At 23.7% G+C, this 24,507-nt stretch overlaps 2 protein-coding genes and 3 non-coding genes across 5 annotated transcripts; 2 read left to right on the plus strand and 3 right to left on the minus strand.

Moving 5' to 3' along the window:
- Window positions 1–65: 65 nt before the first annotated feature.
- LOC112601284 (UDP-glucose:glycoprotein glucosyltransferase) lies at window positions 66–9,118 on the minus strand. The gene is made up of 22 exons (XM_025348807.1): window positions 8,945–9,118; window positions 8,807–8,854; window positions 7,931–8,167; window positions 7,631–7,863; window positions 7,373–7,561; window positions 7,141–7,313; window positions 6,875–7,070; window positions 6,598–6,811; window positions 5,734–6,538; window positions 5,443–5,638; window positions 4,515–4,703; window positions 4,209–4,434; window positions 3,948–4,056; window positions 3,617–3,802; window positions 3,349–3,558; window positions 2,876–3,271; window positions 1,576–1,753; window positions 1,208–1,494; window positions 978–1,149; window positions 801–917; window positions 569–719; window positions 66–171 (listed from the first exon to the last, which is right to left on the minus strand). Exons 1-22 carry the CDS (start codon window positions 8,994–8,996, stop codon window positions 146–148), a joined length of 4,590 nt encoding a protein of 1,529 aa, XP_025204592.1. The 5' UTR covers window positions 8,997–9,118; the 3' UTR covers window positions 66–145.
- A 4,128-nt stretch (window positions 9,119–13,246) lies between these two features.
- On the minus strand, window positions 13,247–18,820 carry LOC112601342 (poly(rC)-binding protein 3-like). The gene is made up of 9 exons (XM_025348915.1): window positions 18,595–18,820; window positions 18,110–18,166; window positions 17,447–17,563; window positions 16,567–16,830; window positions 16,373–16,495; window positions 15,451–15,532; window positions 15,224–15,371; window positions 13,636–13,767; window positions 13,247–13,564 (listed from the first exon to the last, which is right to left on the minus strand). Exons 1-9 carry the CDS (start codon window positions 18,679–18,681, stop codon window positions 13,327–13,329), a joined length of 1,248 nt encoding a protein of 415 aa, XP_025204700.1. The 5' UTR covers window positions 18,682–18,820; the 3' UTR covers window positions 13,247–13,326.
- Window positions 18,821–19,932: 1,112 nt separating this feature from the next.
- Window positions 19,933–20,005, plus strand: Trnar-ucg. The gene has a single exon. It is a non-coding gene; the product is annotated as a tRNA-Arg (tRNA).
- A 1,368-nt stretch (window positions 20,006–21,373) lies between these two features.
- Trnar-ucg lies at window positions 21,374–21,446 on the plus strand. The gene has a single exon. It is a non-coding gene; the product is annotated as a tRNA-Arg (tRNA).
- Window positions 21,447–23,095: 1,649 nt separating this feature from the next.
- Window positions 23,096–23,168, minus strand: Trnar-ucg. Its single transcript has one exon. It is a non-coding gene; the product is annotated as a tRNA-Arg (tRNA).
- Window positions 23,169–24,507: the final 1,339 nt, after the last annotated feature.

The raw sequence follows: 24,507 nt of genomic DNA on the forward strand, positions 1-24,507 counted from the left end.
ATTCTTTAACACATTATATAATCAAAAATTAAATTAACCAAAGGTGTAAAAATTATTGGTTTAAATTATGAATATAAAATAGACATATAATTATAAAACTGGAGATCATTTGAATTGTGTATAACATTTTTCAAATATAAATCCATTATAATTCTGTGTGTTCTTCTGTTCCTAAAATATAAAATAATTGAATAAATAAAACCATTAAAAAAATACAAATGAAAAAATTGACAATTGTCATTTCTGTTTCTTACAAAAGTTAACTCAAACAAGAGACTTTTGTGCACAGCAATGGCAATAGGCATTTACTAATGTTGTGCACTCAAGAGCATCACTTTATTGTTTCAACAATTATTCAGCTTGCATTAGGTTAAGATTAACACTGTAGGCAATTTTTCAGCCATGACCAACTCTTGAAAATAAAAGTTGGCAGTATATAACTCTGATTCATTAAGGGAACTAGTTCGACTGAACCAAACAAATATTGATTATCACCTGAGGTTACTCTTATATTAGACATATAGTAGTACACATTTTTACACTATCCTCATATACAAATACCAATTACCTTTAGATTGAGTTTCAACATTAAAAACTTCATCTTCATGTTGACTTTGCTTTATTTGTAATTTTTTTATTTCATTATCATAATCTTTCCATTCACTAACAATTCGCATTGCTGCGGTCAACTTGGCTTCTTTGGTTAATGGATTATTACACTATTGTTATAGTAAAAATTAATGTATTAAAAAAGTCATCTTAATATTTATAAAAAGAAGGTTTACTAAAATAATACTTACAAGATCAATCGTTTTGGCTGTTTTTTTGGATGCATCATCACACCATGTTTCACACCAAAGCCATTCTTGCGGCAAACTTTTAATAGAAACTTGGTGAATCATGTTATTTGGTAAATCCTTTAAAAACATAACTTTAAAGATTCTTTTCTTTTTATTATTATTATTATTTTATCTTACCTGATCTAAATTTGATAAACTGTTTGGATCTTGACTAAGAGCTTGGTACTGACCTCTTAATCTATCACCAGCTGCTACTTTTCTAAAACGTTTTAAATCTACCACATACAATGCACTGATATGATAACGACGACCTTGTAAATGAGTTTTCCAATAACCTTGTTTCCAAAATCTTTAAATAACAATGCATTTTAAAATAAAATTTAATATTATTTTTAGACAAAATTAACCTGAAGCCATCCATTTCTTTACGACTTTCACAAAATGGAGTGTATGCATATGGCGCACCACCTAAATCTAAGTCAACTAATTCTTTCATATCAGCTCGTACTACTTGATCAGCATCAACGAATATAATTTTTTTTACATCTAACGGAAAAAGGACGTCCAAAAACAATATTTTATAACCCCATATAGTTCTTTGTTTTTCTGTTTGTTGATGGAGCCAACGAGGCCATTTATATTCAACTAATTCATATTCAAATTTATACTCTTGAGCCATAATAGGAAGAAAGTTCTAAAATAAAAAAATTACATGAATAATACTTATTGAAACATGCATTATTAACTCATTACATAAAATAATAAATAAAAATACCTTAACAGTTGGAGAAAGATAATTTTTAAGAAACCAGAATTTTACTGGAGATTTAGTATGTTTTAACACACTTAACATCATTATTCTTAAAAATCTTTCATATAAATGCCCTGAAGCAACAGAAAATATGTTGATAGTTTCATCAGTTGATTTATCAGGCGAACCTGAGCTGAAAGAACTATGAAAGAATATATAATATATATTAAATAGTACAATGTAATAGAATTAATAAGATATTTAAATTAATATTTAGGAAAAAAAATTAACTTTATAATATAGTCTGCTCAGTGAAAGAATACAGAGATTGTACAAAAATTGGTTTTTCTACTTATCCCCACACGACACCCAGACACCGAGACTGGTTACACAATGGTGGGATGTAACATGGGGATGCAAAAATTGATAAAGTTTAGATTAAATGAAAAAGTATGTTTTCATAAATATATTAACTTGAATAACTTAAAAAATATATATATTGAGTATAAACTATCTATTTGTGAAAATAAATTATTTATGAAAAAAAAAATTACGAGCAGTAATGATTAGTGATAACTAGGGCTCGGATTTCAATGCAAAATGCATATTTTTTTGGTTGATCTTACACAATGCGTTTCTAGTACATAATCCATTTCATGTAACGAGAGTTTCATAGCTACAAATTTTATATTGCATTTTTTTGCATATTTCGACATTTTTTTTATTTTTAGAGCATTTGTAGCATTATTGGGTCATTTTTTTGGTTTTAAATGCATATATGTTCAATATACTACATAAATTTAGCCAATTCAAAATATTATCTAAAAATAAATTATTCGATTCAGTTTTTATCTTATTTTATCTAAATTTATTATTGACTGTAGAACATCACCCGTGTCTCGTATTCGGTCATTATTATTACAAATAATAAGTACAATAGGCTTACTTAGAATTTAATTTATAATATATACGTATTTTGGTATGTTTAGAATGAATAATATTTCTCCAGAACGGCCAAAAAATATGCGAATCAACATCAATCAAATTTTCGGTTTTTTTTTTTAATGAAATAATAAAAAATAATTAAATCTTATTTATAAATTAAAAATTGTATAAAAAATGATGCCATTGTTTCATTTTTAAGGTCATTTTTGTGGAAAAATGCATTTTTTAAGGGCATTTTTGGCTATTTTTTTAGAGAACATCAGTATGGTTTAAAGTACATTAAAATCCGGGCTCTAGTGATAACCAATACAAATTATTAGTTACATTTATTCACCATCACATCAGTATATGAGAAACTTAAATTTATTTTTTTATTTACCTGGTAATTGAATTCCAAAGCCCTTTGTTTTCAGTATCATCATCACCCAACACATTTAAACTCTGTTTACCAGGTTTTTTGGCAACTTTGACTTTAATTATGTGAGAACGAAATGAACTTATCAGTACTTTGATATCCATACTGTTTGGTGAACGGTCTGATCCTTCGTGAGAAATAATGTCATAAATATCAGCTGAAGGGCCTTGACGGAGTCTTAACATCCAAGCCCCAGGGTTAGCTTTCATTTGAAAATAACCTAAGTTGGCCATAACTATTGTATCCACCATTACTGGACTCGACTTTGTTCCTAGTGTCATTTGAAGACCACGAGGTGGATTCATGTTAACAGAATCATAACAATGACCCTCAAGCAGCAAATATTCCAGTTCATAACGGCTAAATAAATAAACCAAAATAATAAAACATTGAAATGTTAATTTATCATTAAAAAAGTTATGTTAAATTTTACTTACCTATAAACACCCATTTCAACATCTTCAAGCCGAATGTTGTCAAGATCATATGGAGATTCAATAGATTCAACTAACCAATTATCAGGTACATGAAGTATTTGTGTTAATAGTGGACTAGTGGGCATATTAGAAAACTTTGCTATTGGATCAGGGGATAAATGACCAGACTTATCAAAAATGACTTCAGGCTCAAGCACAAAACGATAAAAACTGAAATATAAAATATATAAACAAAAGTACATTAAAAAGTATTAGGTTTATTTCTTACCTTTTAACAGGCATATCACTATTCTTATCAACACAATTTAAATATACATTTATATTAGCATTGAGTACTCGTGATAAAACAGAAATAATAGAGCCAACTTTTTGAGCACCCCTAGACACAGGGTCAACAATGACATTGATTTCAAAAACTGGTTCATCTTCATTGTTAGCAGATAATTTAATTACACTTCATTAAAAAAAAAAAAAAAAAAATGTATTTAACAGTTGATATTTTTCATGAATACTATCTATGGGTTTTAGTATCTCATTGTTTTACAATAAATCTATAAAATGTCATTAACTCATAAATATTTTAAATCATAATATTTTACCTATGTTTAGTAGAAACATCGGGCATAGAATGTCGATTTTTAGTTTGAGAACGGCTACTAATTAAGGCACTTGCTTTCATTATCATATCACTTGTAATATCTAATACATCTATAAATAATACAAAATAGTTTGAATAAAATAAAATGTTATTTGATATTTTAATAAGATACTTTAACTATATTACTTTTAAACATATTAACTCACACAACACTTAAAAATTATATTTTAAGTAATTAATATATTTTTAAGTTTTAATTTACCTGATTCTTTAAGTATATTCAGAATTTTATTTACACTGCCCTTTAGTGTATGTTGTTCTAATAAGGCAAAGTCATCAGTTAAAAAATCTTCATCTTCATCAAATGGACCTAAAATACGTCCATTTGTGATTACGCCACATTGTCCACTTTCAAAATTCAATGCTTCTATAGCAAAGCTGCTATACGATTGTATATCTATTTTGGACGCTTCAAAGTGTATTTCTTCCTACACACAATTAAATTTAACATTTAAAATTATTTTAACTAATATTTTAGATTACTATAAACAAACAGTTTAAATCTTACTGGTAATGAATTTATAATTTCAATATGGTTTTTATCAACTTTAATTGCTTGTGATAAATGCTTAACTAATATATTCAATTTATCTTCTTGTTTAAAAGCTTCAAAAACTATTTTATTTATTTTGATTGTATGTTCATCATCATTTGATGGATTGGGAATTACACCTATACGTGATTCAGAATCAGATTTCTGTAAAAACAAAAAAAAAAAATATTAAAATAAGTAAAAGTTAAAACAAATGTAATTTTGATACATCCTAAATTCACAAAATTTATAAAAGGTAAAGTATGAGAAATAAAAATATGGAACAAAAAACTAATAAAATAACTTTTTAGTTAAACTATAGAATAATCTTTTATAATTACATCATTGTACCTTTAAAAATAGTAACATTTTTAAGTTTACAATGCTTACAAATTATTTAAAAAATATAAATATAATTGTTTCTAATTTATACTATACTCTAAATTTATAAAATAAGTTTGTATAGATATTTATAAATTATAGTTACATCATTTAATGTTGCAAATTATAATATGTAATGTAATAATAATAATCTATAATATTGAAATATCTAATCACAAATAATTGTATTTAATAATATATAATAAAATTTTATTTTATTTTACATGTATTTGTCAGTAACTAGTACAAATTTTTAAATAACCCAACATTGCTCTAGTCCCATACAAATCAAACAACAGAGTTTAAACTGTTTTGAGAATATTGATAAAAAATAAATAACATATTATAAATATGTTTTTAACGTTTTCGGTTTCAAAGATAATTTTATACTAGATTTATAAGATATTTTTATTATATTATAAGTTACAATCATACAGAATACATATTATGCTTATAACTTAATATTAATTAAGTTAATAAATACTATATTTTGATTTAAGATGAATTATAGTTATTTGCTTACTAAATGTTCAAATGTGTTTTTGATCAATTTGAATGTAGACAGTTTTGAAAAATCTCCAACAATCCAGTGTGTAATTGGATTAATACTAGATTTCTTAGCAAAAGTAATGTAATTTATTGACTTTAAAACAGATTCATGTTTATCAGATAATTGCAAATTTTTACTTGAGTCTGTATTGAGTACACGTGAATTCAATCTATAACAATTATTGTATAGATATATATGTGTATATAATTTCATAAAAAAATATTGTTATTTATATTAAATAATAATTTTTTTTCAATAGATTACCTTGGCATCACATTTGGTTGAGTCATTAACCAATCTACAACATTGTCTGTATCAGTCAATTCTCTTTTGTATACAGCCTTTTGTAAAGTCTGTGTTTGAGTAACTAATTCTACTAAAACAGCTTCTTCAAAGTCTTCTTCCACCAAAGATTTTTCTTGTAATGGAACCCCATTAAGTAATACTTGAGGTAATTTTCTAAACCCTGTCTTAGCCACATATTCTTTTGCCAGAACTCGAGCAGTATCATAATCACTGTCTTCACCAAATATTTCATCAATAAATGCTTTGGGATATTGCTTCTTGAATTCACTTAAGACATCATCAACAATAACATCTCTGTCTTCACTAATTGATGTATAAATTTTTGTTATGAATTTAAACGCAGTTAATGGTTTAGATGTTTGTTCAACAATATAATTGTAAGCATTCAATAAAGCTACACTAGCGTCGTTCAGTCCTATAGCTGTCTTTGGTGAGACATTGAATACAATTCCAACTCGTAAAGGACTTTGATGGTTTAAAAATGAATCAGTTAGTTTTAGTAAAGGCCACGAACTTTTAGAAGCTGGATTACAAACAATGACAAGATTATACAGATTTCGGCGAATACTTCGTAACATGCCAGGAAATGTTGGTCGAAGTAGATCATCAACTGATGAAGGCCACCTTTTATACAATGCATCAGTTTCTAAATCATTTATCCATTGAATAGCAGAATCCCTAATATCTACTGCATATGATTTCCCTTTAACACTACCAAAATCTAATGCCAACATAGAAGAAATCGCTTTTTTGTCAGTAATGCCTAAAAAAAAAAAATAATAATAATATTTTATTCATTAACAGAAAAAAATTAATAATTACCTATAGAATATAATCCTTCCATTATACTCAATTCTTGAGTAACAGAATCTAATATAGTTGACATATCCGTGATGTCTATGTCAAAATACATCCCGTTTAATAATAAAACTGTATCAGTATGTTGCAAATTCAGTCCCATTGAAAAACTATCTTGATTTTTTGATACTTCAGCTCGTAATTCCTTACTAACTTTAACATTAGCTAGTGATCTAGCCTAAAAGAAATTAACATTAAAATTATATTTACTACTTTTAAATAAATTTTTATTTCAAATTACCTGAGTTGGAAAATTCTGAGCAATGTGAATAAAAGTTTGAATAGCATCTTGAGGTGGGCCACTCATAATTCTCTGTGCTGCTTGTAAGCTCAATTCTTGAAATTGCCAAGCTTTAAGAGGAGCTAATTCACTACTACTTTCAGACAAATGATTTCTGAACTTTAATAAATCCAGTTTCTTATCTGGATATAACTCACTAAATTAAATAATTAAAAATGTATTTGTATGAATAGTGAATACTAATAAAGTAGGTAAATAAAAATTACATAAGGCGCTTAAAATCAAATCCTTCAATTTCCGAAGTATCTTCCTCAATTTCATTTCTATTCATATCATTTTTATCTTTAACTACACTATCATCTTCTGCTTTATATTCAGTTGATTTCATATGTAGTTCAACACCATAACCAGATAAACGGACTTTCTGTTCACTCTTTTCCTATAAATAAATTATTGATTATAAATTACAATTGCAATGTATAATATTAAACAAATTACTTTTACAAAATGACGTAAAACATAGTCTATAAATCCTTCTTGAGCATATTGTTTTAATACTGTATGATAAGAAGCAAATTCTGCTGTTCCTAATTCACCATACAATATTGCAATGTTACTTTTGTTTTTAGAAGAAGGATGATGATGATCTATGTGATATGTTTCACACAAATGTTTTGAACCTTCAGCCTTTAAAAATAATTATGAATAGTTTTAAAAATTGATAATCTGTACACAATACTTTGAATAAAAACTAACACTTATTCGTTGCAAAACTTTTTTTAATTCTTTAATTGAACACACAAGTTCACCATCAATCTCTACAGAAGTAGAACACTGTACTCCTCTATCAGCCGCCATTTGTGCATACATTTCAATACGTGGTGAATATGTATGCATAGATAGAGAAAATTTTAATAATCTTAACTTAGAATTGGATAATAATAATCCTGCTTTAGATAATGCAATATTGTATTTGATTTGATCATTTTCTATATCATTATAAAACATTTCATAATTATAATGCAACTTATATTAATACTTTAGTTTATACTATACCAAGTTCACTTAAGGCTGGATTAAGCTGTGATATACTATCTACAAATGACCATAGAGAATATGAATTTTCTTCAGCCATGTATTCTGCCATTTCTAAGACAAGTGGTACCATACTCCACTTTGTATCAATCATGGTCGTAACATATTTCCCCTTTTTTGAATTTTTATTCTCAGATTCACGCCCGAATAAAAGAAAAACAAATAGCAAACCAATTATAAAATAAAAGATTGATGTATCTGAAACATAACATTGATAAATAAAAAAATTAATAAAGATAAATGATTATTTAATTAAAAATGTATGTTATTTTACATTATTAAAAAAACATATATGAATAAAAATAAAATAAATATTTTTTAAACTGTAGAATTAAAAATATTGTTAATTTAATATTCTTCTTGTCGTGTCCAATAATAAAAACTGTTTGACTACAGTTAAATATATGATATTTAATCATATAACTTCTAAATTTGTTCATTAATATTTAATAAATAAAAAACCTAATAAATACAAATTTATTATTTCAAAACGTTAAATCCTAGAATAAAAATAAATTACAAGTATAAATTATGCTAAAATAAATTTTTAAATTATTTACTTTGTATTTTTTTATGAATTTTACATTTATATAGTATAATACCCTATTACCATTAGTTATTCTTAGAGTTATTCCTAAATAATATAAATTATTTGATAATATTTTATGTCTAATTAATTTTTATTATAATTTAAGTATTTTTAATATAGTATTAGTTTTTTCTGGAATTATATTTAACTATAAAATATACAGAACAATTTTTATTGGAAATTGTATTTTTTCCATTACTACTAATGAGAATAATTGTAATGTCCATATTTAAACATATCCTAATTACCATCTTTTTTATTTCTTCTTTTCCGTCTAACAGAGTGATTCATGCTTCCTATAAAAATATTTAATTGAATTAAATGTTAATATAGATTTTGTCACAAAAGTTTTTAGTTATAGTGTTATACAACAAAACTAAACGTACTGTTGTTATATCTTGATGAAATGTATCCATTATATTCATTAAATTTAGCCATTTTTAATTATAAGTTTCTTTGATGAAATACGAGTATGTATCCTAAATAAGACGAACTTAATGTAAATAAAAATTCATAATGCTGTATTAAATTTAATACGTGGTAAAAAAAAATTTAATCATTAAATAAAATAAAATTCAATCCATTTTATTTGTTAAACACAAAACACTTTACTATTATTTAAATGTATTAATAAGAAGGTACTTCACAATAAATTACTGAATTTTGTGAATTGAATATTTACACTTCTGACTACTGTATAATGTCTGACAGCCGACATAAACATTGTAAGTAAAAGATAACAATAACATAGTTGCCTGTCGACCTAACCTCAACGTGCTTACTGCTTACATGTATTCGAATTTGGTTGGTTAATGATAAGGATAACCGAATGTCGAATGAAACGATTATTCAAAATAATATACCTAATACCTAAATAATAAAATAAAATTATATATTTACATTATTAATCAATTTACAATATCATAATATAATTTTATGTTGTTGTTTAAAAAGATATGATGATATAAATTTACATTAAACATTATCATATTATTATTTAAAAAGGTGTAAATTTACATTAAACAATATCAATATATCATACTATATTATTATTTAAAAAAAAAATGTAAAGCAAAAATAATACACAAGACGATAAACATAAATAATAACACTATTTCATGTCATAACTCATAACTCATTAGTCATTATTTATGGTCTCCAACTCATTATTTCATACGTCAAATTAAAAATAATATAATATTATTTATTTTTTTTTGTTAGTACCTATTGTTTTGACAAATTTTTTTTCAAATAATAAACAATAATTAAATAAGTTGTAAATTGTTTTATTGAAGGTGATTTTTGTTGTTTCTGGACTTCTACAATAGTAACAAATTTAATCGTCTCAATACTTAAAAGTAATAAGAAGAAAAATATTTATATTACAATTATTACATTAATTTTCGACAAAACTAATGTTGCTTTAAATGTGCACCAACTATTTACCTATCCATATGGCTATTTTCTTGAAATAACTTAAAAATATTATGACTAGGTATATTGAATCATTCATAAAAATTTTCAATATTTAACTTTATTTTCTATTCAATTTATTTTAAAACTGGGTTAAAAACCTTGAAAATTCAATTACAGTGAAACCTCGGTATCTTGAAGTCGTAAGGGACCGAAAAAAAATTCGACATATCGAAACTTCGAGTTAGCGAGGGAGTTTAAAACATAAATAAAATTTGAAATTAAAATGTTTAATTATTGGGAAAAATGTGTATTTATAATATAAAATGTATTTAAACATTGCATACATATTATGTATTAATATTCGACATATGGAAATTCGATATACCGGAGTTCGAGATACCGAGGTTTCACTGTACAATGTCTCTCGTAAGTTTTTCTTACAAAAATTTGAAAAATATATATCAAAAATACAGTCACAGTTAATTTTTATAAACAATAAGGATTAGGAATTTTAAGTTCAATTTTTGATTATGTTGGATATTTAAACGATAAAAAAACAATTTAAGTTATCTAAATTGCTGTAATTTAATAATATTGATTGTAGTCTATATGCAAGACTTAAATAATTAACCATTATGTTTACCTACGTATTTATATACGTATGAATACTAATATTTTATACATTATACTATTATCTATAATCTATTACGTGATATTTTCAAAATATTTATGATTAATTTAAGCACCTATCCTAACCTATAGATATTTATTATTTAGAAAGAGGTAGATGCTGATTCTCCTGTCTAGTAGTTTAGTGTCTCAGTCTACCTAATCACTCCAGTCTCCAGTATTAGAATAAGAAAGTTTATAAAGCTATACAAAATGCATATTTTATTAACTGTAATAAAGTTTTCAAATTTTTGTGATCTCGACAAATTTTGATAAAAATTTGAACTTCAATTGCTTATAAAACTTAATTCATAATTATATCTAAATGTTTAAAATATTTTTATACTAAAAACAAAATATGTTTGTGGAATCTTGTATTAAACTTTTAACTTTATAGAAATAAAACTGAAAAAAATTGTAAATAATTATAAATAAATCAAAAATAGTCAAAATATTTTTAAAATGTTATCATAAATTCATGACGTACAAAAATTGATCATATAAATAAGTAATAACTATTATAAACATTTGATGAGAATGTCAAGTATCTTAGTACCTATCTATAAAGACATAAATTTATTCTTTTTTAACTATTTGAGGAATTATAATTGGCATACGGGTTTTTAAAATGTTAAAGCAGTTTGATGTTTAAATATTTTACTGAAAATTATAGAACAAACTAAAATATTCACTTGCTTATAAATAACACAGTAAGATTTAAAAGATTTTTAAAATGATTTACTATGTATAGAAAATGATAGTAATAACACTTTTACAAAAATTTCAAGTACCTATAGTCATTCGTTTTAATGTTTTATATACCCAATATATTATTATATAAATGAATATCCTATGTCGTAGAACTTCTAACATTATTTATTCATAAATAATTAATTTGACCTTTCAGTGAGATTAATTTTTGTAATGTAGGTTTAAAAACTTATAAAAACTTTGTATTTAATTTTCAAATGTTAGAAATCCCATCACGCAAAGAGTCACTAATGGGCGACTTCTTAATCACGAATACCATGTATTTTTTTTCTCTGTCTCTTATCACTTATACTCATTATGCTAAGAAGTATAGATTATATAATTATTATAAAAATAAAAAAAAAATAAAAAAATGTTAGAAATAAATAAAAATAAATATTTTATGAATTTCTAACAACAAAATAATTTGAAAACCTTGAAGATATTAACTTTTTAAGCAATTTATATAAGCTAGTGAATAATATTTTTTTGACATTTAGGTATAAAAAAGAAAAAAAAGAAAATTTAAATAAAATATGTATAAATAGCATAAAAATGTATATTATGCGTATAAAATTATCTTAACACATTATGGTAAACATTTCAAGTATTAACAGTTATTCCTTTTTGAGTGATGTCAAAAAAACAAAATGATTTTTATTGAAAATTGGATTTACATAAAAATCACGGTTATTCTTAATTTTTTTTTCTCTATGATATTTTAAAAAATACTGATAATTTTTATTATAGATCTTTTTAAAGTACAAACTATTATTTCGATTTATTATTGTATAAATACTAAAAAAAAAAAAATCACATTAAATCAATACATTACACAAAGAATTTTAAATAGCAATTATTAAATTAAAAGGGAGCACAAATAATATTGTTTTTCAGTAAATTGTTAGTTTATCTTAATTATTTTGAAAAATACTAGATATTTTTTTGATTTAAGCACCAACTTGATCCAATTTATTACCCTTTAAAGTTTAAATTTATAGTTTTTTTTACTGCTACTAAATTTTAGGACGAATACTAACATAACTGAAGTTGTTTCATTATAATTAATATCTAATGACCAACGTCATCCTTTGACTAAATGATCATCTTTCTGCTACTAAAGGTGATAAATGAAAAAAAAAAGATACACATAATTTTAATGTAAAACTAAAACTTTGCTCTCCTCAGAACCTAAAACCTATAATATGTACAATAGATGAAAATTTAAATGTATATTATTAGACATAAGATTTTTGGTATATATTTATCACATTTTTGATATTAACCTTTAGTCTAGGCTTGTCATTCGTCCTGGTTTTTGGTCATTAATTTTGTCCCGGTTAATGGAAGCCGAGCTAAAATAACTTTAACATTATATTATTTAATATCAAAACATGGAATAATATTGTACATAAAATCATTACATCATTACATGATTATTGTATTATGTTATCTGTTTATTATTTCCATATAAATATACTAACATAGTAACATACTAAAAAAAAAAAAGATTATTTTAATATGATGTCCTGGTTTGGTGATTTTAAAATCTGGCAAGCCTACTTTACTATCAGGCATTTTACTTTAAGATCATAAGGATTATAATTTGTCTTTGCTTATTTAATATTTTATCAGTAAAAATTATAATTTATCATCAAAAATTCAAATAATGATAGAACTAAATATTTATAAAAAACTATTTTTTAAATGTTACCTTATAAAATAATATTATTAATACTGAAAAGTTCAAAAAAAAATAAAAAATAAATTACAATTATTAGTTACCAAAAAAAACTGGTTTTGGAACTATATATTCAATTATTTTTATTTAATTTTACAGTAATCTTAAAAAATATAATACACGTGGAATCAATACATAGAGTTTAAAATATTGTTGCAAAATTATATAAAAATGATATTTTATACACTTAGTTCAATATGGTGAAAATTTATCACTTTTATCTTTTTTCTTATTTATTTGTTTTTTATTATTAATACTTCCTAATAATTCTTTTAGTCCAGTCAATGCTCCTAAAGCTCCTAAACCATTTGGATTTGACAATAATGTTGCTAATGTTTCAGTTGTTGTTTTTGCATCTGCTATAAAATTAGATGAAAGTTCTTCATCATAATCCATTGATTCTCCGGATGATTTATTATACTGATCAACACTATTAACAAAACCATAAATTTAATACATTATTGAAACTTATCAAATGTTATGTTATTAGTTATTACCCACCTTAAATTAATCAATGTTTTAGCCACATTAACAGATTCAGCCTGTCCACTAATTGTTATAGCTCTTTCCATTTTTCCAGATGCTTCATGTTCTTCAGTATTTGATATTCTTATCATGGCTCCACTTATTCTTCTGTAAATACATAATGTACAGCAATATTAATAATAATAATAATTTTGTATTAATTGCAGTTTTTAATTGGTATTAAACAAAAGATAATGCAATTTTTAAATTTATATTTAGAAATATAAAATTTGGACTGGCCAGAAGTATATAATAATAAGATATGTGTCATAAAACTCATAACACTGTGTGAATATGATATGTTATGGTGAAAACTGTTTGATCAATAGTTTAGGATTTCCAGTATGAAATACTAGGTTAATTATGTTTGTATGTATTATTTATAAACACATGTTAATGTGTACTAAGACTAAGATAATACAATAACAAGATATGATTTGGTAAAAATATTTTGCTGTATAATATAATATTAAATTGGTATTTATAGTATAATCAAATATATACAAAAAATATAAGTATTAAAATGAAAGGTCCTATTAACTATTAAATCAAGGGATGAGAATAAATGAACACAATCTAAATTATAATTTACAAATAACGAAGTTCAGTTATATGATAAGGATAATTAATTAAATATAAATATTTTTAGTAAATATCATAAAATATGATAATGCAGACAATATACGCAAGGCTAGGCTATTGTACAACTACTACTATAAATTAAACATCATTATTTATTTAATTTTTTTTTTTTTTTAATAGAATTATTTTACTCAATATAATAATAGTGTACTATAAAAGAAGTTATTGAATTTAGATACATATATAGAATAAATAAAAATTAATTAAATTAATTTCATCATAATTTGAATTTATTCTTTGATTATATTTAACAAATCAGGGAAATAGGTAATTAACAGAACTAAAATTAAATAAGACCATGTGTGTTTGTGTGAGTGTAAGTGTTAGGAATGTATCCAGGAATTTTTGTCAAAGGGGAGGAGGTCTAATATTTTTTTGTATGTAAAAAGCTACAACAAATTATGTTATTTAAAAACAACAAACATTTTAATCATTAACTCTTTAATCGGTAAAAGAAATAAGTATAAAATAATTATAAGTACAATTAAAATTAAGCAATGTGTAAGAATGTAATAAGAATTTTAAATTCTGTAAATTTATAGAGGAGATCCAGACCCAGCTACCCTCACCCATACTAGGTACGCCTCTAGTAAGTGTTAATAATTAACAACTATTTTAGGATGCTGAAATGAATCTTTTGTAGTTTCACAAAGTAGATTAATGGATCAGAGAACAATTAAACACTAAATTGTGATATAAATATAAATAATAATAATGAATTATAATTCGTTGAGACTTATATGACAGCAAACATATAAACATATTATTGTTGGTGAAAGCTTTGGTGGCAGTTGGTTTTGGAGGTATATACATATAATTTTTTTTCACGAGTAGTAAAAAATAATAAGAAGATTGTGGTATTTATTAATTTTTCAATAATATTTTTTTAATTAAAATATAAGAAGTATACTTTAAAAATTACCTAATTTCGGCGATTTTTGTTCCTCCTTTACCTATGATACATCCAATTATATCATTGGGTATAGCCATCTCATGTGTAACATGCTGTTGTGAAGTTTTAGAACTGACACCACCACCTCGTAACTGACTACCCGCTAATGCAGCAAGCACTAAAATAGTAATAAATTTAATTATAATATAATAAATAATTAGATTGAAATACCAAAAAAAAAAAAAAAAATTAAATACCTGATGGATCTAATCCAGAACCTGCAATTAAATTTGGGGCAATACTTGCAATTGTATTTAATGCTGAATTTGTAGCCGTTTGCTGTAAAATAAACATCTATTTAATAAATCAAAAAAAAATTTATTATTTAGAGTAAATTTTTTTTTAAAACCACTATTTATTTATATTTATAATTTTTAACTGTAATAAATTGTATCTTGCTTCTAACCATTAAGGTATACTATAATAGTATAAGATCAGTAGGATTTTAAATATTATATAATTAATTATAATTTGATCACTTTTTTTTTTTATGTATGAAATTTAATATCAATAAAAATCATCAATATTTTTAAATACAATTAAGTCTACATAATTTGTAATTATATTTAAAAAATGTCATGTATAATTTAATTTTAGCTAGCTCATATTATATTCTTATTTTAAACATTTAACTAGCAAGCTGGTAATCCTATTTTTATTTTTATTGTTTCTAACAAAATAAATTAAGAATTTTTCTTTATTAAAACTTAAAATTTAAAAGTGTAATATTTTAGACCCATAAGTAACATAGATAAAATGCATTAATTTAAAATCGTATTTTTGAGTTATCTTAGAGTAAAATTATAAAAAATAATATTTTTGAGGGTTTGTCAAATCAATTTCAAATTTTATAATTTCATTTTATAATTGAAAAAAAAAATAAAAATGTTATACATTAAAATGGATTTTTAATTCTTTTAAAACAATACTTAAGTAAATCTATAAGACATATCCTCAATATTATTATCTATAATTATTATCTATATTTTCCTTTGATAGTGTGATAAACAAAAGTTGTTTAACAATTATGTAAGAAAATTTATTGATAGCTAATAAGTAAAAATAAATGAGTGATTTAAAAAAATAAAAATTACTCTAACTATATATATGTGTATTTACATCACCAACTGCTGGGATAGCTAGTGATCCTTGAAGAGTATAGGCTTGGCCTCCACAAAGTACTACAGGTCCAGGTTGTGTGACAAAAGGTCTGTAAGCAACTGTAGGTCCTCTTCCTGGTGTCTAACAGAATAACAGATATTTAAAATTAATAATTTTAATTACAGTAATATTATAATTATTTTTGTACAAACCTCTAACATTACAATACATATCTGATGAATAGCTTCGGTAATAGCTTCTGCAGTACCACTAATACTGACTGTTCTTTCAGTAGAATTTGGTAATAGGTCTGAAGCTACATTGACCATAGCTCCACTAGCTTCTCGTATTTCTCTAATTTTTACACCTCCTTTTCCAATTAATGATCCACACTGAGAGGCAGGTACAATAAGTTTTATCGTAGTAGAATTACTACTAGATTGTTTTCGATTATTTTGAAGGTGAGTAGGAGAATTCTGTAAATATTTAATTTGATAAAATATTATAAAAAAACTTTTTACATTTTTTCAATATCAGATCACATCGACTATAATTTGAATAACAAAATATATGCATTAAATTTTATTGTACATATTAGTATGAAAGTAATAAAGATGATGTTATTTTAATTAATAAAATGAATAATTCTAAAAAATATTTTTAAGACATTTAAATGTATATATTCCTATGAATACAGCTTATAAAACAATAGAAGAGTGGCTAAAGTATTACAACAATGTCAATAGCTATAATACTTTAAATAAGTCTCAAAGTCTATTTCAAAATCAATAAAACAATTTAAATACAATTATACAATTATAAAATTATGAGAGAAAACCAGCTACATAGTAAAAACATATAACAGATGAAAACCTAGATATTATTAATCTATTTAACAAAAAACACTACTATACTTTAATTTTGCTTTTAGTTATTAATGTCTAAGTATCAAGCTAATATAAACTGTAAAAATTGTTTTTCTCTGTGCAAATGGAAACTCATACCTACTAAGGTAGAAGTTACTACAATTTAATTTTTATGTCTATAAGTAAAATTAATTTCATATATTAATAAATTAAATAAATTGGTTACCTGTTCTAAAATTTTTGTAATTAATGCAAATGCTTTTTGTATTATATTAATATTGCCAGTGACAGTCACTATGCGCTCTGGAGTCGAGCTATCGGTGATAGTAATTGTAGCTTCAGACTATTAATTTAATAAACAAGAATAAATATATTAATAGATAATACTTTAATAGGATTTTTTGGATTGCTATGTCTTATTAATTTATGTTTTAAAATGTGCAATCACATTGGCATAAAAAGGAGAAAAAAGAACAAAATGTATAAGTCTCCCTCCAAAAAAATAAAATCAAGTTCTCATCAATAAGTTAAAATTTTAACCGAATTAAATAAAATTGAGAAAAAATTATTTGAATTTTCTAAATATGAACAATAAGAATTGTTGTTTTCTAAAGAAAATGTTTTGAGAAAGTATTATAATCAGATGATGTTATATTTTACCATAGATATGCATATTATCAGCCATGTATTTTACTTAGAAAGTTTAATAGAAAAACATTGAAAGTAAATTATGCAAAATTTATATATAAGAGAGTAAACAGAAGCTAAGTCCCACATTTTATTAATACAAAATGTTAAGGAATGCAAGTACTTACTCTCCTAATAAAAAAAATAAAAAAATTGGCAAATTCATACCAACAGTGTAATGAACACAATCATATATAATTACCTGGTTTCTAAGATCTCTGACAACTTCTCCATATTCCCCAATAAGTGGAAGGATTTCCTAAAAACAATTGATATAAATACCATTAATAAATTTAATATTTTTAAAGTCACATTATAATAATTGAAATATAAATATTCTGGGTTGTATAAATAATCGATAAAAATAATAAAATGAATTAAAATTTAATCAACAGTCTCTTCAAAATAATTGGTTCATTAAATTTTAGTGAACTATTAAATAAATTATTTTTCTTTAATGTAATTTCAAGTTTGACTTATAAGTAATGATATATAATATTAAAACGTCAGATTGTAAAAAAAAAAAATTTATTTAACGGTTTACTAAAATGTAATGGGATATTGAATAATGTTTAAGGGTTCATTATTGATTATTTATGTAACCAGTATTAATATATAGATATATCCCATAAACATGTATAATTATACAACTAAAATTACTTATAATATTAATTCATTTATTCGTACCTTTCCCATAAGTATTCTAATAGTTAATACAACATCAGAATAATGTCCATCAGCTGGATCATAATCTAACCCTTCATGAGCAGCCATTCTTAAAATATTATACCTTAATTAATTAAAAATAATACTAAGGAAAACAAAAATGTGTCCTTTTAAGAAAGGATTATACACTATATAGAGTTAACTTTAGGATCACATTTTCTAAATTGTTTTGTTTTAAAAATTAAATTCTAAAAATGATTAAACGTTATCAATTATCAGTCATTATCTCTTATCATTGAACATTGGCTGGTATTAACAGTCAACACAGAATAAATTATTATTACTCTATAATAAATATTAAATAATTAATAGATAATTAATAGATCTGGAACTCTTGACGTGTCTATGATCGTTATAGATCTTGAGCTGGTAATTGGTAAAGCCCCTTAAATTATTCTATTATAATTTATAAATTATAATATACCTAGTGATATAGTAATAGACATGTATAATATATATTAAGATATTTATAAAATATTGTGGTTTTAGCACGGTTTTAAATATATAATAATAAGCAATGTAAAAAAATAAAATATAAGCAAGTTTTCTTGAAAGTGACAAAAGCGAACAGTTTTTCGACTGTTTACTAATTTTGTGTACTTAAAACGGCATAATATGAAGTTTGAACATCACCAAATTGATTCGTAAAGATTAGTAACTTGAATTAAAAATGTATTATAATTTATTAGAGATACCAGAAACACTAAGCTGTTTAAAAGGTTGTTTAGTAGGTAATAGCTATTATGTTTACTTCTAAGTTCTAGTCCTTCTAGAAGTGAACACGTTACGCGACCTTATTTGAAAATATCATCGAAAGTCGTAGAAACAAATATATTCTTAGATTAAATCTTACTATAATGCAATATTCAACCATAGTGGTTTATTAATACTATAAGTTATAACAATTTAATAATATCGATTACTGTATAATACTAATATACCTACTATTATCTTGCACAGTTGCACAGAATAAATTATTTTGTGTGTCACAGAGTAAGATTAATAAAATATTTCTTTGTTCATTTTATCTTTTTTTTTATATATATACCTGTGTGGCACTAAATAATTGTTTGATATTAGAACGATTTTAAGTTTTAAGTTTGGTATAACATATAATTAACTACTTTAACTACTAATTTATAAACAAATAAATTATTATATTGTGTATACTTGTACTACAGTACAAAAAAAGAGAGAGATTAATTAATAGCATAGGTAATGTTTTAGTATTTAAAAATTCATTTTTTTTATTAAAATTGATACTCTTAAATATAATAGTTTCTTACTTTTGAATATGTAGACCGTGTGGCCTAATGGATAAGGCGTCGGACTTCGGATCCGAAGATTGCAGGTTCGAGTCCTGTCACGGTCGGAAAACTTTTGTAATTTTTTATTACACTCGTATATAAATAATTTTACAGTTTTTAAATTTATTTTGACGAACAAATATTATTAGATGAAATTTAGTTTTCTATCAATGGTGTAAAAAACATTAAAATAAAATCAATTTAGATTAAAACGTTTATATTTATTGTGTTCAATTAGGCTAACTTGTAGAACCATCTAGGTCTATTTAATAAATTAGGTTGTAAATTAATTTTTCAAATAATAAAATGTAGGTACAACTGATTATATTTTTAATTAATTATTATGGTGAAGACCTTGCTCCTTAAAACTTGATCAGTTATACAATATTGCTTGCATTAATAATTACGATAATGCACACTGCCCTCTAACAACAGTACTCTTAATTTATTAGAGCTCGGCCCTAACCTCCATTAGTTGATATTATAATTATTTTGTATATTTTATTAATTTCCTATCAATAATGTAACTATTATTTAAGTTACACAATAATTATGATCTGTTACTTTTTAAAGAAAATGAGTTATGAATTGTACTGTAAAAATGTAAAATATTATCCTTACATTTGCACAACGTATTTACATAGGTATCTAATACTTAATATATATTTATTATAAATGTACATAACTGTTTTCAACATTATTAGAATATCGGTTAGTGAATAAATGTATTTGAGCCGATCATATTTACATAGTATAAATATTTAAGTCGCTGTTAAAAAAATAATTATTTAAATCAATTTTCAAATTTAAAATGGTTGTGTATTCTCGGCTAAGTGTCCAGATTGTGTATTTCAAATAAAAACTAAAAAAAAAAAAAAAAAAATGATTGTGTATTTGTAAATCTTACCCTAATAATATATTATTACGTATTACTATATACTGTGTTAGGTATTGAGGTGGCTAGGTATTTATTTTAAATACCTACATCCGTGAACAGAAAGCATTTTAAATTAATGTATTTTTTTATTCAGTTTAGACATTTAGTTTATACTATACATAGCTTCTATTGTAATGAGTTTAATGAGTAGACAATAATAGTGAATGATCTATCAATGAGAGTAATGAAACTTAATAGTTTTTCATATTTATTTATTTAGGTACTTTATAAAATTGACTATCTATATTGTCTATATCTAAACATACAAAATTATGTTAATTATGTTCCATGATAATTGCTAGTTGAAACTAAAAAATTAACAAGAATTGATTACTTATTATATTTATTACAAATATGGATCATTGTACTTAGATTTAAAAGTAAATAATGTGTAATAACTAATAATAAAATGAATAATAAATTAAAATTGAAATCTTTAAGTTTTTTTAATAATACTCTTTTGTTAAATATATCACTTTTCACCCTTATTCTCATAGACCGTGTGGCCTAATGGATAAGGCGTCGGACTTCGAATCCGAAGATTGCAGGTTCGAGTCCTGTCACGGTCGCAAAAAATTTCTTATTGTTAATAATATTGAAGTTTGTTGAAGGCGTTAGTATTGCAACATGTTAACATCATATTCTCTCAGCCTGCGTTTTTTTATGATAAATGTTTTTTTTTAAATTTTAAAACCAAGTAATTTTTGGTATAGGATTTAAAATAATTATTTTTTGTTTTAAATGAATTTTATTCGAATCCAAAATCATTTTTTGGAAAACTTTCATGTTATATTATTTATTAATGTATAGAACAAATCTTTCAGCTATTTGTCACTTAAATTATGTTCTATCGTTCTATGATATAGAACTCATATTATTGATTTTAACAATTATTGTTATATAAATAATAAATTAAAAGTGCATGTAAATAAAAAATAAAAAAAATATAATATTTACTGTATTTTTGTTTAGGTACTCATTTTTAACAAACACAATTTTATTTATAGGTACTATTTAATTAATTTAATCTAGAGAATTACGTTTTTTATTTATTATTTATCATTATTATAATTACTAATATTTTTAAAATGTTTCACTATGCAATTTTATATATACATTATATGATAAAGAAATGTTATAATGATAATGTGTAAATCATTATATATTTTTAGTGTTATTTATAAATAGGTATTTACATAAGCCATTGATTCACTCAGAGTATATTAAAACGGATTACTGAGTGTGCAAAATATTTTAAATGTCTTATGTTACTAATAATTTCATAATGATAATATTTTTCTTATACTTCGTATAATTGATTAGAGAGAGAACAACTTTTATTGGCAAAAAACAATGACGAACTGCCGAACTTCCCGTCGTATGGGTTGCTTAATTATTGAACAGTAATAAAATATTAGATTGCACACAATTAGATAATGATAATTATGATTAAATAGTATTTATAATCAATGATTATGTGATGTAATAATATGATTATTTATTAACAATGTAAAATATAAATAAATAGATATGAAAAATAATTTATGTATATACTACCTATTATATAGATAGAACTGATTAATCAATGAGTATATAATATAAACTTTTATACACTCATACTAAATGTATTTTTATTATTTCCACGAGAAATTTTCCTGTCTTTTTTGTAAATTTTTGGTTTTTAAATGAAGTTTAAAATTAGAGGAGCTCCATAGCTTCAAATCATAAGGTTTAGACTTCCTGACTTTTTTTTATAGAAAAGTCTGGATAAAAATTTGATGTTTAAAGTATAACATACATAACATTGTTGTTTAATTGTATTATTCAAGAGTCTTATAATTTAGGAAAATATGAGATAAATTCTACAAATAGAGTAGTACGGTCTTAATCTTTAAAACACCTGGATAAAAATGTTTTTTGTATATATATATAATATGATTATTATACGTAGGTATATTAAGTTCTATTTTTTTTTATCTTTTTAATAAATTGTAAGTTTATTTATTTTATAACTGTTTCAATAACCTGACTTAAAAGTAATAATTTTAATATAATATGCAAATAATTATTTTTATAAAATATGTGTTATCTAAACACGAGTACATTTAAAAAATATATCGGTATGAAAATAGAATATTTAATAATATAAATTTGTAAAATTGTATTTGTTTAGAATAAATCTTCAGTTCGATTAAAGTAAGCAATAACAAATATTTTCCGACCGTGACAGGACTCGAACCTGCAATCTTCGGATCCGAAGTCCGACGCCTTATCCATTAGGCCACACGGTCTATATGTCGTAAAGTTCATCCCTGCTGATTTTAAGGGTGTATTTATTTAATTTTAAATAAGTGATGAATTTATTGATTTAACAGTGATGAAATGTTTTTAAATTTTGAACCGAGCGATAAATATTTTTTTTTACAATGATGTATGTTTTTTGTGTCAGAAAACACTATGTATAGTTGAGCAAATACTTTGATGTATAACTTGAAGGGTGGTTTCTAGTAGAAAACCGGATCTAGAGTTAGTTATTTTATAGAGTTAAAATTAAAATTCCCAGTACTTTCAAATATTAATCTGAAAAATTTAAAGAATAAATCAAAGAAAAATCTTGACAAAATCGATTTTTTTTTCATTTTATTCAAAGATGTATACCTACTTATAAAAATTTGAAATTTTGGGTTGTTTTATTGTTTTATCTCAATTTATGTGCGATTACCTTTTTGTTTTTGAGTAAAACCACTTAAAATATAATTTGAGTTTTTTAAATTTTTTTTATGAACATTTTAACTTTCAAGTAGTTTCTTAAAATTTTCCACCATTTATAATATTATTATTTACTAAATACAATGAAATTTTCAAAACATTTGGATTAATTTTAACTTTTAAACTTATTGTATTACGAACATATTCACACTATTCTATGGCACGTTGCCACATTTGTATTTTGTTTTTTAATTTAAAATAAAAGCTGGTAATATGATAATAATTAATATATAAGTACATAATATTATAATATATTTATGCACGATATGTTTTTTGGCAAAAATTAGTTCAATATGTCATAAGCATTACTATTTTATAATAAAATTAAGTACATATATATTTAATGAAATATTCTTAGAAATATAGGCTAACTATTTTTTCATCACGTACAATAATTTATCACTGAATTCAAATTTAACATATCTATATCTATTGATCCATTTCAGTTAGCTATCTACTTAATGAAGAGGCACATTGGCATCTACTATACAGTACGAATCCTTAGGTTTTATTTTAATTTGTAATTACATTTTTTTTCTGTATTCAAAAGTAGAAAAAATTCTACTAACCGGTACATATTATTTATCTCGATCTTTGTTTGGTTAAAACCTTGAGAGTTAAAAGATAAATTCTGAAAATAAGCAGAACTTGCAAAGGTTGATTGATATTCAGGAAAAATAAGGGATGGAATATAATGCAACGGGAAACGCAATAAATCTAATTAATTAACAAATATAGATACTAGTTTGCGCTGCATATTCAAAATGTTCGTGATATAATTGGATACATAGGTATTTGTATCCATCAAGACATCAAGTATAAAAATTAAAATTAATACTCAACTTTATTTATTCAAATTAA

Source organism: Melanaphis sacchari, unplaced genomic scaffold (genome assembly GCF_002803265.2).
Source record: "Melanaphis sacchari strain LSU unplaced genomic scaffold, SCAv2.0 Contig77_pilon_pilon, whole genome shotgun sequence".
Taxonomy (NCBI): Eukaryota; Metazoa; Arthropoda; class Insecta; order Hemiptera; family Aphididae; genus Melanaphis; species Melanaphis sacchari.